This window comes from Scophthalmus maximus, chromosome 11 (assembly GCF_022379125.1).
Source record: "Scophthalmus maximus strain ysfricsl-2021 chromosome 11, ASM2237912v1, whole genome shotgun sequence".
NCBI lineage: Eukaryota > Metazoa > Chordata > Actinopteri > Pleuronectiformes > Scophthalmidae > Scophthalmus > Scophthalmus maximus.
The window spans coordinates 12,153,364-12,169,444 of record NC_061525.1 but is presented as its reverse complement, the minus strand read 5'-3'; the positions used below and the strand labels follow the sequence as shown (position 1 = coordinate 12,169,444).

Sequence of the window (16,081 nt, the reverse complement as noted above, 5' to 3'; positions counted from 1 at the left end):
AAAAGTTCGAAGATGGAAAAAAAACCTCTGTGGTGTTACACAATAGAGAGTTCACCAGGTATGTAGCCCGCTCTTCATGCCTGCAAGAGACAAGCAGCTCAATGCTTCGTCAAGTGTCCCCAGCTTCAGTTGTAATCTGGATCCAGTTTTCTTCTCTGAATCTGTTTAATGTGTGACATGAACCTATGGAGAGTTAACACCCAAATCTAAAGTTTACTGACTGAGCTTTTCCTCCTCGATCACATTTGGCCTTTAATTTTACTACTTGATTTTAAAGGTAAAGGTTTATTTTTATATGACAGCCTGTAATTTATGGTTCACTGCTGCGGCTCTCATTGTCCTCTTTTCAGCAGCAGTAAGTCGACAGCTACCTGTGTGGCAACAACAGACAAGTAGCGTGTGGACTGGATTTGGATTTGACTCAGAGATTCCAATGGAATGATGTTGCGTTATCAAGAAGAATATAAACTCATACTAGCATAATACGTCTATAACGCTCTCACAATTTGGAGAGGCTATTGTCCATCTGTCTGTATTTACATTTTCACAATCATTCATTGGACTCTCAAGTATGATTAGAATTTGGTCGTCAAAGGTGAAGGTCAATGTGAGCTCACATCAGTCCCATAAGGGGAATTTCATTACATCCCACACAAACATCCACTTGGGCTCAAGAATGAAGTGATTAGAATTTGGTGGTCAAAGGTCAAGGACACTTTGACCTCAGAAAACGGTGACATCATAAAAATCCTCAAATATATATATATATTTATATATTTCCATACATTGGAATCATACATGTCCGTCTATTGATAACTTAAATTTCGCTAAATAATAAAACACCTAATATATTTCATTAAATGCCTTCAAGGTCTTCTACATATCTACTACATATATATAATATGAGTTGGGACAGGCATGGATGTAAACTGCAACATGGTTATTCTTGTTTAATTCAGTGAAAATTTGAAAAAACTTAAACCATGTGTCAAAATAACTTTTTTCTACCTACAGCTTAAGGCTAAAGCTCTAATAAGCTGCCCCAAAGCCATCTCTCAATTCATAAACCTCTGCTGATTGGCATCAATGACATATAGACCTGACAGGTTTCTCTGACATGTAAGCTGTACCACCGTGTTCCTCCACATGTATGCCGTTACATGAAACTGTCAGCCCCTACCTCTACCTGCCCCTTATTTATCTGGCTCTTTTCTGTGCCTTGTGTCTGTGCATACTGCTAGGCAATGCTATCTCCTGGGTTTATTTAATTTACATGAATGTCATTTAGAATTTCTCATAATTCACTACTGCAGGGTCATCTGTCAGAGGATTTAATCTGAGTGTGACGAACGGTCCCTCCCCTGGCTGGAGTCACCGCTCCAACTGCTCTGTAGCTCATTAATTTCCTGCCCAAATATCAGCCTCTGTTGTAGCTGACAGTGGGTGGGATGGAGGAAGATCATATTTCATTATTACATTAATCAGACCCACATGCAGACGTGATTGTAAATCAGGTGGGAGGTGACATTAATCCTGCAGGACCAGTTAGTGAATGCCCTGAAACCCATTTTCAGATTTTGCAGTGTTGTAAAAAGTCAATTTATTCCAGTTCTATGCATTTTGTCTCCTCTTGTTCAGTTCAAAAATTAATCAGACTTCTACAATATTGTCAAAGGCTTTTGCAGCCTTGCTCTGCGTTGTCAGATTTGGTTAACATTCAGTGTTATCAAGCATCTCATTTCCTGCAGAGCAAAGAGCTTCCCGTTGGCCTAAAAAAATGATAAAATGTGCCTCAGATACTGATCATCACTGGTGGTACTAGGAAGGTAAGTAAACTTATTTCAAGCTTCTAGTCAGAAGTATAAGGAAATAACCACAAATATATTCCTCAGCAAGCTCCACATTTTAAGAATCACACAAATTTGGTATATTTTATATTTGCTATAGCCTGTTGAACCACGCAGTATGTCAACCGTACTGTGCTAGAGGAAATGGGTTAACGTTTTTCCCCCCTACACTCTCATGGGCTGTCTTTTTATTTTTTTTTCTGCTTGGCTCTGCATGCATACTTTATTTTGTTTTCCTGTCTGGACAAAAATAACATTTCACCACATGTTTGAGACTCATTTTCTACCCTCTCAATCTAATTTCAAACATGTAAATGTATATGTAAATATTGTAATGCAGGATATTTGTGATGGCCTACAAAAAAATGTCTCATTAGTATGGCTACTATGAGTTCAGTTATTATGCATATTAAGATTTCCAGCACAGAGCCTGAACACCATGTAATTGTAGCATGGAAAATATTTATTATTATTGGTAAATATATATTGCACAGAAGTTAGGCCTACAGCTATAAACAAAGCCTATTGCAGTCTTTTGCTCCATACACATTTTGCTATCATTCAGTGCATGGTCACATTTTGCTTGCTGTGTACTCATTGGAGAATATATGCTGTCAAGATGTTCCCCCTTCAGCCAAAGTTGTGTGAGGGGAAAGTGCAGTTTGAGAAAGATTAAAGAGAAGGAAGTTGAACATGACGATAAGCACAATTAAGGAAATGTGTTGGATGACTTTGCAAACAAAGGCGAGAAATGCTCGGTTGGGACAGCATCAAAAACATGTCATGGAACTTGAACTTTCAGACTTTTTTTCTGTACTCACACAGCGTTGTCCAGTTTATCAGATTTTTGTCACCTTGCTTTGATTCTATATTTTTACACCCTTGGTTATAGATAAAATGCTCAATACACATTCTTTCTGGCAGTGCCCCATCTTGCCTTGGTATTACAATTCTGTCCCATTGTTGACTGTCCATTGTCTTACTGTGGCGTCCCTTTACTTGACGGTTTGTTATTGGTTGCCAATTGTGACATTTCCAGCTGAGTGGATGTTCCTGTGAGCGATTCCATGGTACCTTTGTGGAGTGGCTTACGACAGAGTGTAGCTGTCAGTCTTTTCCTGAACACCTTACACAGGAACACGTAAATGAGTGGATCCAGACAAACATTAGTGGCCGATAGCCACAAGGTGGTTTCCTTGGCAACGTAGATGGCGTTCTGAACTTGGCAGTGACTCACCACGCTCCGGGTTTGGGTCAGAGTGTAGGGGACGCGAACGAAGTGGAAGGGGGCAAAGCAGATGAAAAACACCCCCACCACTACAAATACTTTTGCCTTGGTTCTGCGACTAGCTGCCTGGCATCTGCTCTTTGAGGCTTTGTATGACTCATAAACCTTCTTGCTGATGAATGTGTAGCAAACCACCATCAGGGCCAGAGTGCCCCAAAAAATCACCTGCAAATATACAACAACGAATCATTAAGGTCACAGCTTTTCCCACAGTTTATTTTCATATCTTGCAGTAATTCAAAGGTCAGTTTTAATAATTGTGTAGAGAATAGTCCAACGTAAATCTGTGATGTGAAGATTGAGACAACTCTCATGTCTGTACAGTAGAATGGAGCTATAGCTTAGGTTAGCCTATACTAACCTAAACTAGTATAGGTGAGAAATAGATAGCTTGTCTCTGTCCAAACAAAATCCAGATACCACAACTGAAGTTCACTAATTAACATGTTAAACTGTATTTTGTTTGCTCACTCCATGTATAAATCAAAGCGTTAAAACTAACTGGCCAGGAAATAGTCAATCACGTAATTCACTATAAAATCTTTTTACGCTGGTGGATGATGGTAGGCCTTTGCATAAAACCAGGTTGTTTCTGCTTTTGTCCAGTAATTCATACTGCATATTCATTGTACAGACATGAAAATGGTACTGATCCTCTCATCTCACTCTGGCAAGATTATTGGCAATTAGCAGTCACGTAATAGTTACCTGGCAGAAGTAGTTGAACCCTTCATGCCACATCAGGCCGGCTTTACTCTTCATGGAGGTGCACTTCAGCTTGCCTCCGGTCACCCGGGGTGGCTGGTCGCTTAGAATAACGTTGGGTAGTGCAAGAGATAACATCACTACCCAGACAGCTGCACTCAGCACCTGACCAACACGGACCCGCTGCAGGGAACCCTTCCCAAAGGGCCTTACTATTTTCAGGTAGCGGTCCAGGCTGATCAGACCCAGCAAAAGGATGCTGATGTACATCGTGATGTAGTAGAGAACCGCAGAGTATCGGCAGTGGAAGGCACGCAGATGCCAGGAACCCACACCTGCATCACTTAAGACTCTAAGAGGGATGGTCAAGGTCATCAGCAAGTCGGCTACGACCTGTTGTTGAAGGAACACATGTTTGTTTGTTTTTCTGATCTCCTTGCTTTACAATCACAGCAAAATTGAAATTAAATGTAACACCTCATGTCTTACCACATTTTTTAGAAAAACCACAAATGTTGATGTGCTGGGGATCCTGAAGAAGATCCATGCAGCCAGGGAGTTCAGTATCAGGGCAACTATAAAGAGGAGGCTGTAGAGACAAGGGAAAACCACAGCTGTAATGCTGGTATCCCGGACACACTTGATGGAGGTGTTGGACAGGGTGCTGTTCATCTTTCAATCCCTGGTGGGCCTTTAGAGGGATAAGAGAGACAGAAGAGATAAGAGAGATGTCATCTAAAGAAGAAGGAACAGTGTTACTATGCTGTTCTCAGAACATGCTTTACGTAAAGTATATATATAAAGATTATAACATTGTGTCTGCTGTAATGATTTTCTGAATCACCCAGAAATTACTCAAAAGGACTAAATCAGGGTCACACAAGATGTTTTCCACTGAATTTAGTCCGAATGGTCATGCACAATTCAAAAGTTTATGTGATCTTCAAGAGCATTTTCAGTACAAACATTACATAAGACGTAGATGCTACATTTAACAATATTTAGACAAGAGGTCGTCATTGAATCGACCTTTGTCGCAGCCGGCTTATAGTTGATAGACCATCAATTTAGTTCAACAGTCAGAATGCAACTAACTACTCTGATTTCTCCTCTTGTCTTATAGTATATCTATCTGGTGTGCTGCCTTCATAGTGTAAACCTTAACAGCTCAGATATTAATTAGGTCTGTTACAGCTATTGTTACACAAATTCTCTCTTTGTACCCAGCTCAGACTAGTATTTTATCGAGAAGAAGCCAATAATTGAGTCTTACCTCCGTGTTGAGTCCTTATTGTCTGTAACTGTGGGGAATGTGAAGAAAACTGACTAAAGCTATGAGAAACTACACTATTTCCCCCAAAAAAGAAGAAGTGAATTAACTCTTGTTCCTTTTTCTCACCCACAGGAGGAATAATGAAACAAAAGAAAGCCCTTCTTCTCTTTGATCAATTAAGAGACACTACTTCTGAACTATAGAGGTTTCTGTCTCTCAGTATTTCTCTCTCTCCTCCCCTCTTTAAGTGTGTGTGTGTGTGTGTGTGTGTGTGTGTGTGTGTGTGTGTGTTTGATGCTCTTACAATGGGTGGTCTCTGGAGCTACTGTGTGGCTGTCTTGTCACAATCCCAAAGACTTTGCCAGTCTTCCTCCGGGTGAAAGAGCCTTTCCTTCCTCGCTTCCTGTTGCAATTGTATGCTGAGATCCTTGTTCTGCTCCGTGCCAGTCCTCCTGCCTCCGCTAGCTCGCGTCAGTCTCAGTGGCTGTTGACAGGCGGACACTAAAGTCATGGACCCATTTCTCGACGCACATGTACAGACCTTCTGCACCCCGCAGCTCCTCCCTCCACCCTGCAGCTCATTTACCACCTATATCTGGTCTCATCATGAGACCCAATCTCAAAAAAAACCTAAAGTACAGCTGTGGTTTTAGTGGGCGAGAAAGGCATAGTGTGTACCATGTATTGTTCCACTTCTCATGAAATGTTTTTACCTTCAGCTCTTTTATAGTAAATGCAAACTTTTCCCCAACAAAGGAGGCAAGTTTGTGCCAGAGGTTAATTTGATATTATTATATTTACTGTTAATAGTACATGGAATCTGTATTGTTGTGATGACATCTTATCTGTCACATACAAGAACAGTATTAAGTTCCACACATATTTTATTTTTCTTCCAGTTGTATTCCCTCTTGTTCTTGCTTGATAAAAATAGTGCCCTCTGAGAACGACACAACATGATTTCCTGTGTGATATCTAGTCCAAGAATTATGACAGATGGGGAAGCACTTTGTTTTGCTGTTGTTGCATGTGATGCAACAGTAACTTACTTTGTGATGGCAAGAGTTAAGCAGGACCCACATTGACTGTACATTCTAACTAATAATCACAAAAAAAAAAACTCAAACAAACTCTTTTTAGTTTCAGTTTTCATCACATTATACCGGAAGTTAAACCAAAGGGTCTGTCCATTTGTTTGGAAAAATAACCCCACCTATATATACACACCTAGAAAGCTATGAGCTGATACCTCCAGCCTCCAATCTGAGGGATTGTTAAGAAATACAAAAAAAAAAAAAAGCTAAGAAAATCTTACAATCTTACAACAGTACAAATAAATGTATTTAAATTTAGGCGAATAACATGTACTTCAGGCTGGTCACTGGCTGAAAAAGTGTCAGGTCTTGGTCAGAGTGAACAAAACACAGCTCATATATGTCATCGATGACAAGCATCATGGCAACTGTCAAGATGCCCAATGTGTTCTTTCCAAGAGAAATGGACAAACAACTAATAGATTCCCCACCCTTGTTCTAAATGTAGGCCTTCATTTGGTGTTGGTTTTGTATTTTTTTTACTACAGTCAGAGGATTTACAACAAAACTTAATCTGTTTTACATCTTAAAATATTTGTGACCAAAAAAAAGACAAATCAATGCACGAAAATACAGTTCTATACAGTTAAACTGATTTGGAACTTTTTGCACACATCTTTTAATCTTTGCAGTAAACCCTCAATGTCAAACCCTGATTGGCATGCCACAAATTGTTGACATGAGTAGATAGACAGATCGCACATCTGGAGAATTTCAATAAAGACATGACTCATTCTACTTTTACAACAAACCTAATAAGAATTCAGTCTCATTCAAGTATGAGACAACTCATACTTGAACTTGAACCTTAAGAGCTACTGTAAAACCATGTTTTGTTGATATAAAAACTGCAAAATAATATCACCCTTTTGTCTCATGTACTGTTTATCTCAGCCATTCTTATTTGACTTCCTGTTTATGGTTTTCAAGCTTTTTAAGGCCGTAGTGACAAGACACAAAACAGCACAGCAAATGTCGACGTGGGTTTAAAAAGAATATGTTAAGTAAGTAAATAGTGAAAATGTTAATTAAAGCAAGAAGCAATTATCTGAGTCTACAAAGTATGCAGTAACATCTGAGCTCAGTCAATGTGGTACCATTTTCATGACCTTTGTCAGATTCTACTCTGTGGCACAGTAGCCTCTGCCTTGTCTGCTGGAGCTACTTTAGATGAGATGGAAACATTTTTCATCATTGACACCAGTTTCTCTTTGAACTCTCGACACAGAAAGACATAGAGGAGTGGGTCCATGCAGACGTTTGTGGTGGCAAGCCAGAGGCTGATTTGTTTGGCGAACTTGCCCTTTAAGTAAGAGCAGTCGCTTCGGGAAGAATAGTTGAGTTGCTGAAAAGTGTACGGGATCCTGACAATGTGGTACGGTGCGAATGACAAAAAAAAAACAGCGACAACCAGAAAAACACGTAGTCTGATCTTTTGGTTTCCCTGGTTGTTGTTGCTGCCAGAGTTTTTAAAAGACTGCATCACTTTGTGTGCGATGCAAATGTAGCAAACTGCAATGACCACACTGACAAGCCAAAAGAAAACATTCAGGTAAATCACAGTCCCATGATGGAATTCAAGTCCAGCCGGTCCTTTCAACTTCATGCAAGTGTTGGTCTTTGTCAAATTGGCTGCTGATTTGTTACTCAAAATTATATTTGGTAAAGCTGTACCTCCAAACAGTATCAACCAGACTGAGGCGGATATCACTTTGCTAAAGGTCAGATTTTGACCAAACAACTTGTTCTGGGGTGCCATGATCTTGAAGAAGCGGTCCAGACTGATGAAGCCCAACAAAGTGATGCATGTATACTGTGTACTGTAGAAAATGGTGCTGAAATAACGGCACGAAGTAACAGATAATACATGTGACAAATGCGGCAAGTTACTTGCAGCAATGAGTGGGATTATCAATGTCATGGTAATGTCAGCAGCTACTAGATTTTTCAGGTACACCACAAAGGTGGTGGTGGACTGCAGGTGCAGACACACCCAGGCCGCTACGCCATTCAACAACAAAGCTATGGGGAACATCGAAAACTGGAGGGCTGGGACAATATGTGGGTTGTAGATGAAACCGTCACACTTGGGTTTATAATGAGACGTCTGATTCAACGGCATCGCTGCACCTGAGGACAATGAAAGAATTTAAAACACAAACAGAACTACTAAAGTGTTGTCAAAAAAACTAATCACCACATAGGATATGTAGCAACACATATAGTGTTATTTTAATGGTGTCTCAAAGTCACGGAGAAATCAGTAAGCTGAACAAATACTTCTATTTACCTCAAATTAATTTACTAACAGCTGCTCTTTTTTACTGTTATTATTAATTCAACTCATTGACTAGAGTAATAATACTGGTTACTATACTTTACTATAGTTTACTACTCAAATAGTAATACTTTCTAAATACAAAGCTCACAAATTTCTTTTGAACGCAAATCAAAACCTTTAGAAAGTGTCTTAAAAATGTAAACAGGTAATTTTACAAATAAGAAAGGCAATATTGATGGATAGTCATTAATATCGAATCTTCAAATGAATGCCATTAATCGTTTCACTGTGACACTACAGAACAAATGCAATCAATGTACAATATCATAATGAATTATATAAAGTGTTTTCTTTCCTCAGAGGAGAATGTGAAAATAACTATTTGAGTGACTATCTTTGTCATCGTAGATTAACCTGTCATAGCTCAAATACTAGGCTGTGAACTGACCACATTAAGATACATTTTGATAGTAACTTACGGTTGATGACTTGACTCACTCTCCTCAAACACAGTTGTGAGATGGCCCTGTGTTACAATGGCACTAACATGGTAGGTGTTGAAAAAAATGCTGTTGATTTTCCTAGGAAACAAATCAACAGTTTGGCTGCGATGAGATGGGCAATCTATCAGGACATATGCAAAAATAGGGAAAACTTACGGGTCTTTAGCCAAAAGCCAAACAGATGTCATACACTGAGCTCAGAGTGTAAACACCTTGCAGAGCTGAGCTTGGATGGGCTGAAGGCTTGGACTCATGGGGACCAAATACTTCCTTGGGTCCCCCATCAGTCATCGTTCACTACGATTGATTGCACCGGTGATAGCAAGAGTTGACTCAACTCAGCAACTGTTGCAGTGGCATCATCTGACCAAAAGGTGGACTCAGTTGTCAAAGTCAACCAAAAAGTCCCACAGGCAACACCGGAGCGTATGGTCTCCTTGAACAAAAGAAGGCCAGCAGCTGACAAGCAAATGTATTTTACTGATGGGGTTTCATTTCAGTTTACAGGAAATCAGTTAAAATATCTGGTATATGGTTTAAATCATTGTTGCAGTGTAGTCTACAATATTTAAGTATTTAATTGTTGAAATTTGCGGAGGACACTCATACAAACATACATGAACATATTTGTTTGTTTCTTATAAAGCAATTGAAGATAATCAAATCATTTTATGAGGCCATAGAAAACATGAATGTGAGAAATGAATTCAAATGAAAGAAACACATTTGGGCTATTGTTATTCTGCAAGGAAGTTATTACACTTGGATACAGGTTTTGAGAAGATGCTTTCAAATAATATAAACCGTGCCATTAAATTGAGCCATTGCAATAATGGATCAAAACTATGTCTAATACAATTACTGTTATGGCCTTTTGTGCGGAAGAAGATACTTTCTTAGGGGACATTTCACAGGCAAAATAATATTCAAAATCTTCCCCATGTACATTTTTCTATCATACTAACAGGGACTGACATCATTCATTTAAATGCCCCTTTAAAACCCCATGTGAGACAAGGCTGAGTTATATCACAACAAAGACAAGTGGGCTGAGAGGAAGACTACTTTCAGTAGAACATAAGAACATCTTATTTATCAATTCTACTTAACAGTACTAATTTTCACGACTAGCCACAGAATTTTTGTCCTTGGAAACATCCTCATTTTCACCTGAGTACAACCCAACACAGATCCCTCCAGCTTTCATCATGTCAACCAGTTTGTCTCTGAACTCCCTACACAGATAGATGTAGAGAATCGGATCCAGACAGGCATTTGTCGTAGAGACCCACAGGACTACCTTGTGAACGTTCACCACCCACATTTCAGTGCAGACAGTAATGTTGAAGAGTTCATAAAGTGTAAAAGGAAGGCGCATTATGTGGAGAGGCACAAAACACACAAAATACACAAGGAGGATAAGGAAGACTCGCAGTTTGGTCTTTTTCTTTCCTTGGCTGTTGTTGCTCCCAGAGTTTCTGAAGGACTGCAGGACTTTCATGGTGATGCAGATGTAGCAAAACACAATCAGCATGCTGATAAGCCAGAAAATAGTCTCCATAAATAAAACCACAAAGATGTGAAGTGTCAAACCAGCTGGGCCTTTCAGGGACATACAGAAATCTCCTGTTGTATTATTAACAGGATCCCGGTTAGTCAGAATGATAGTTGGGATTGCTGTACTGCCGAACAACACCACCCAAACCAAGGTGGACATTACAAGACTAAACGTGACATCTTGTCCCAGCACCTTCCCCCATGGTCTGACGATTTTGAAGAATCGATCCAGGCTGATGAGACCCATTAAGGCAATACTTGTATACAAACAGCAGTAGAAAATGACACTAGAGTAACGGCAGACAAACGCCTTTAACCCAACCGCTGCTCCAGGAAGCATGCCAGCTGCCATCGGCGGGAGTGTCAGAGTCATGAGCAGGTCAGCGGCCACTAGGTTCTTAAGAAACACAATGAAAGTGGAGGTGGAGCGAAGGCGCAAAGACACCCACGCTGCCACGCCGTTGAACAGTAGTGCAATGGGGAACAGGAGGAGGAAGAGGTACGAGACAGCCACATCTATGGTCACATCGCTGGAAGTGACACACGCAGAGGAGAGATTTGATGTGTTGTTGGCCACCATCATGAAAGCTAGAATTGGGGGCAAAAAAAAAATTCAAAGAATTATTATCAAAACAACGCTCAATTATTGCATCCTTTGCATTGATTTTTCATTTGTATTTCTTAACAGTGTTGCAGCAAATATGGGATTTAAATAAGCAGATTTGATGAACTGCTACAAGGGTCCACTGGCATGAAATAATGTATTTGTTCAAGATTCAGCGATGTGAGAGAAATAAGATTGAGTTTTGAGGAAGATGCGTCAAAGGCTGAGGGGTGTCAGAGTAGACGGGTGAAGTCTGAAGTCAAGGGGGCAGTGTTCCCCTGCCTGCTTGTCATTTGAGACAGAGAACTGCTACTGCTCTAAATGTTTCCAGCTTGCCCCGTTGAACCTGATTTGCCTTTGTCATTAATCCCAAAGACATTTGCTACTACAATTTGGTTTTCAATGTTCAACCAAAGCATTTGAATGCATCCTGGTTGCGAACTTCACTCTTCCACCTTTGCCATCGAATGACTGTAGTTATACGATTGCTGCAATCGTTTTCACCATAATGTGTACAAAACAAAAACAGTGGATAATGTTATATTTTGCTGAATATACTAGATAGCTTCTACCACATGTTAGGAACATCTAAGATCAGATCTAGGTTGCTTTATTTACTTCTTTGCAATTTGACCACTTTTTAATTCATCTGGATATAAAATACATGTTGATACAATTACTGTATATTGTTATGTTATGCCAAACAATATACGTTGAGCTGAACCATTTCACAGGCAATACAAGTGACTGCAACGACCAAAGGAACAGCGAATATCCGTCTGATCTAAATGAATCAAGGAAGCAAGGAAGCTAAATGAACCGGGGGAATAAACTTTTATTTGAGTTGGAAAATAAATGTGTGAAAAATAATATTAAGCCACTTACCAATAATGATGATCCCCCTAACTCCACCTTCACAAGAGAAATTACAAATGTGTCAACCTCTTCCACCAGACAGATTCAAATCCACGAACAGTGAGCTGCCATGGGAAGAAAAAGAACTATTCAAATGTCCTTCGCCATAGTAAACCATGTGTTTTTTTTAAGGCTACAGTGAAGCAATTTCTGACTTTGAATAACAAATCAAGGTTGCTTTATTTTTGCAGGTCTCTTCCGACCATTAGCTTCACATGCTTTAAACTTAAATGCTTGTTTCATTTTGACACACAAACCTGCTGTGTGCTTTGATGATCCTGAACAATCAGTCACTACAAACACACACGCCAACTTTCATGCACATTCATTGGAGTTTATTTAGACTTGAGGTTTTGTGTGCAGGCAGACCTTTTAAGGGGAATGGTTTTCCATGACATTGGAGTTATTTTTCAGTTTGTAAATGAATATTTCAAGATAGGTATGAACACGGATGTTCATATTTTTATTAACTGGAATAGAAATCAGAAATTAATGTAAAAACGTGTCCTGCTGTAAAAAAAAAAGAAAGAACTGTTCACACAACAACATTTTTTACTGTTAGTTACGGTGTATTATTTATTAATGGAATGACATTGTGATTTTATGTTGATCGTGAACACAAATACTGTATTTGCTGTGCCATACACATTTCCTTTCTATCTTCAGGACCGACGGTGCGACTCAAACAACATGATCATGGTGTTTCTCACCTGCAGCACATCCTCTAGGCACAAAGGTACATTTCCAACAGCAGGACATCATCGTGAAACACCTCCACCACTCTACAACATTACAAGAGTCTTTGTGGTGTGTGATGTCCTGTGACTTTATGTACACACGGAGGAGTCTCTCAGTGGGGTGCTGCCTGTATCCGTGGCTGTCCCTCTTCCTGTCAGCCAGCTACAGGTACCAGGAGGGAGCCGCAGGGTCTTGAACAGGGTGGTTCTGAAGGACTTACAGAGGAAGAAGTAGATGAGCGGGTCTAGAAGAGAGTTCAGGGATGAGAGGAAAAGAGTGCTCTCTTTCAGCTGAAAGAAGAAGAGCTTGAGTCTACAGTCAAAGAGAACCCCGCGGGTCTGGCTCATAGTGTACGGCACGCGGGCAAAGTGAAACGGCACAAAGCACACAAAGAATACCGCCAGAACCAGGAACACATTTGCATTCATTTTTCTTGCGGCCGTTTGGGGAGCGCGAGTTGTCGTCCCGCCCTGTGCTCGACATATAGTTCCTCCGGCGCTGTGGGATTTGGTGCGGGAGTAGGATCTGTAAAGCTCTTTGGTTATCAGAGTGTAGCATATTATCACAGTCACCAGGTTGCCCCAGAAAATAACTTGACAGACGTGATTCACCACCTCATGCCAAAACAGCCCGGCCTCAGTCTTCAGGTTGCTGCACTTGAAGTATTTTGAAGTTGGGGTTTTACACGTCAGGATCACATTGGGCAGACAGAGAATGAGCAGAATGGCCCAGATGGCCCCGGAAAGGAGCTTTCGACGAGCTAACCGGGTTGAATTAGTCCCCCTGAAGGGCTCAAGGGTCTTTCTGCAGCGATCGATGCTGATGAGGCCAAAGAACAGGATGCTGATGTACATGGTCAGGTAGAAGAGCACTGAGGAAACTCGGCAAACAAATACACGCAGACCAGTGGATGCCATGTTGGAGTCTGATAACACCTGGAGAAACACAAATTGTTCTACATTGTTCAATTTTATTAAATTCCATTTCAATCATTTTTTTCCAATTTTTTTTCTATTCTCATTCAATGAAAGGATTATCTTAAGTGTTGCTGGTATCTAATTAATACTGATTGATACCGATTTATAAGCATGTGTAACTGCAAATGATGATGCCCATTACTATGTATTTTAAATGCTTATCTGAATGACCTCTCAATGATTCATCAGCAAGAGAGATTTTTCATCATCAGGCAACCAAAAGATTCCTATGAATATACTTTAACTAATCCATTAGAAATGGTTTATTAACAATGAATAAATCAGTTAGTTATAAACCATTAAGTGTAAGTAACTGCAAGTGGCACCAGTGTAAACAAACCTTGAAAGGGAACGTGAAGGTCATGATGACATCTGCGACCACGATATTCTTCAGGTATATAATGAAGTGAGATCGCGAGGGGATGCGAAAAAACACCCACACTGCGACGCCATTGAGTGACAGCCCCAACAGAAACAGGACGGCGTAGAGAACAGGAAAGACCACAGTCTTCAAAATGTTGTCACGGGAACACGTGAAGTTGGTGAGGCTGTGATTGCCAGCTGGGAACTGATGGAAAGTTACGTTTCTCTCCATAAGCTTTGTCTAAAAAATACAAAAGAAAAACACCATTAAGTTGGATCTGATACTCCCCCAGAAACTATAATTAGTTTTCCAAGAAATGTGAGTTCTTTTTTTCATTACTGCTTATAGTCCAGACCACTTGTTCTTCAGGCTCTATACTTTAGCTCGTTCAATTTAGAGTAAAATGTCAAGTCTTGTTTTGAGACACCGATTCTGAAAACTGGTTGTGTGAATCTGTTTGATACTTTCACAGTATTTATATAGCACCCACATCTGCTTTATAATCAAAATAGACATGGACATCACATTTTTTACAATAAAATACAGTGTCCAAAGTTTAGGCGTTCAAAAGGAATATGACATAAGCACATCAATTCAAAGAAATTAAACATTTTGTTGGACAGACTTTACATTCAATGACCACCTGAAGTCTTTGACCCATACTTTAGACATGAGCAGACATGTTATATCTTCCCTAGTAATGCGCTTCCAGAACTTTGGTGCAGCCGCCTTCGGCTCTTGCCATTTGCGGCCCTTAAGCAGGTTGAATGCAGCTCACTTGTGCTGATATCAACCTCTTCATCTTGAGATGCTCTTTGACTGCATGAAGATCATTGTTATGCTAAACGGTTAAACAAGGTCCAATGGGTTTTGATGCTTTTCACATGAATCAGAGAACACTGAATGTTCCAGTATATCTCTACATTCTTCATGTTGCTTCCATCAGAAGAGAGATCATCAAAACTTGTGCTTGCCATGTCCAAGGCAGCCATAACAGAACCACCATCAGTTTGACAGACAAAGTGACATTCTGCGGCCATAAACTGTTCTATTTTTCCCCCTCTATAGTTTGATTTTCTGCTCATCCATAAGGTTTGTGTTCTTTGGTATACATGGTTTACACCACCATTTTGGCAAACCAACTACCTTTTCCCAACTTCTCTGATAAACGCTGGCTCTTTTTTTGTGCCTTAATGTTGTTGTCTCCTGCTTTTGTATGGTCGCCTCTTCATTTCTCAAATTGACAGACAATTCCACCTCAATCTAAATGGCAACTGTCAACTCTCAGCCACATGTCAGTTTGCATGGACTAACATTGTAACAACACAGCTGCCTGAATAATATTCAGTTTCAGTTCTAATTACTTCTGAAAAGAACAACATCCCCCTGTAGTTTTTACAGCTGCTGGATTGCATTTACGATATATCTGTTTATTTGTAAACTGTGTTAAATGGCATTTGAAGTAGGCCTTAAATCAAAGTACATTTTAATCTATGCACAATCTGTGAATACACTGTATTCTGCACATCAATACTAGCTTACTGTAATAGATTCAAGTTATGTTTTGTAACTGACCTGTTGATTTTGCTGAATGAGAAGATTAAGTTCCAAGTCCAAGTTTGTTTTCCCTTTTCTGTATTCTGTAAAAATGTGATCTGAAACTGACCACTTGTCTGTGCATATAGTAGTTAAGTAACACCACGACTTTCTCTTTGCCTTCTCCTTTCTGTTTCCTGTCATGTGGGAAGGCTGGGGGCAACATTTCTAAATCTATTTGAAGCGACAAGGAACTTTTAGTTCACTTATCAAATTTCCTCTGGATGATAATAATTTGCGGTTAATAAGAACAAAATTAAACACAAATACAATACATAATTTAAACAGCCAATGGGCATAGTAAAAGACACACAACCACAGTATCAAATAAAACATTCA

At 39.8% G+C, this 16,081-nt stretch overlaps 3 protein-coding genes across 4 annotated transcripts; all 3 read right to left on the bottom strand.

Annotated features, from left to right (window-relative positions):
• Positions 1–2,289: 2,289 nt before the first annotated feature.
• On the bottom strand, positions 2,290–5,631 carry LOC118298940 (P2Y purinoceptor 13). 2 transcript variants are annotated; one of them, XM_035622158.2, is made up of 4 exons: positions 5,418–5,631; positions 4,330–4,531; positions 3,844–4,233; positions 2,290–3,300 (listed from the first exon to the last, which is right to left on the bottom strand). In XM_035622158.2, exons 2-4 carry the CDS (start codon positions 4,510–4,512, stop codon positions 2,827–2,829), a joined length of 1,047 nt encoding a protein of 348 aa, XP_035478051.1. In that variant the 5' UTR covers positions 4,513–4,531; positions 5,418–5,631; the 3' UTR covers positions 2,290–2,826. The 2 variants fall into 2 exon arrangements, with proteins under 2 accessions (XP_035478051.1, XP_035478050.1); XM_035622157.2 differs by lacking the exon at positions 5,418–5,631 and adding an exon at positions 5,114–5,355.
• A 4,332-nt stretch (positions 5,632–9,963) lies between these two features.
• LOC118298941 (P2Y purinoceptor 13-like) lies at positions 9,964–11,128 on the bottom strand. The gene has a single exon (XM_035622160.2). The coding sequence runs from the start codon at positions 11,126–11,128 to the stop codon at positions 10,106–10,108; it is 1,023 nt and encodes a 340-aa protein (XP_035478053.2). The 3' UTR covers positions 9,964–10,105.
• A 1,487-nt stretch (positions 11,129–12,615) lies between these two features.
• On the bottom strand, positions 12,616–15,855 carry p2ry12 (purinergic receptor P2Y12). The gene is made up of 3 exons (XM_035622156.2): positions 15,722–15,855; positions 14,123–14,386; positions 12,616–13,740 (listed from the first exon to the last, which is right to left on the bottom strand). The coding sequence occupies exons 2-3, from the start codon at positions 14,375–14,377 to the stop codon at positions 12,895–12,897; spliced, it is 1,101 nt and encodes a 366-aa protein (XP_035478049.2). The 5' UTR covers positions 14,378–14,386; positions 15,722–15,855; the 3' UTR covers positions 12,616–12,894.
• Between the last annotated feature and the right edge of the window lie 226 nt (positions 15,856–16,081).

What these genes read in the sequence shown, in the direction of transcription:
- p2ry12 (XM_035622156.2), bottom strand. Translation starts at nt 14,377, where the DNA reads ATGGAGAGAAACGTAACTTTCCATCAGTTCCCAGCTGGCAATCACAGC. An exon ending in CCTTCACGTTCCCTTTCAAG is followed by an intron (nt 13,741 to 14,122) that starts GTTTGTTTACAC and finishes GTGTTTCTCCAG; the next exon opens with GTGTTATCAGACTCCAACAT.
- LOC118298941 (XM_035622160.2), bottom strand. Translation starts at nt 11,128, where the DNA reads ATGGTGGCCAACAACACATCAAATCTCTCCTCTGCGTGTGTCACTTCC.
- LOC118298940 (XM_035622158.2), bottom strand. Translation starts at nt 4,512, where the DNA reads ATGAACAGCACCCTGTCCAACACCTCCATCAAGTGTGTCCGGGATACC. An exon ending in TGGTTTTTCTAAAAAATGTG is followed by an intron (nt 4,234 to 4,329) that starts GTAAGACATGAG and finishes CTTCAACAACAG; the next exon opens with GTCGTAGCCGACTTGCTGAT. An exon ending in GGTTCAACTACTTCTGCCAG is followed by an intron (nt 3,301 to 3,843) that starts GTAACTATTACG and finishes GTATATTTGCAG; the next exon opens with GTGATTTTTTGGGGCACTCT.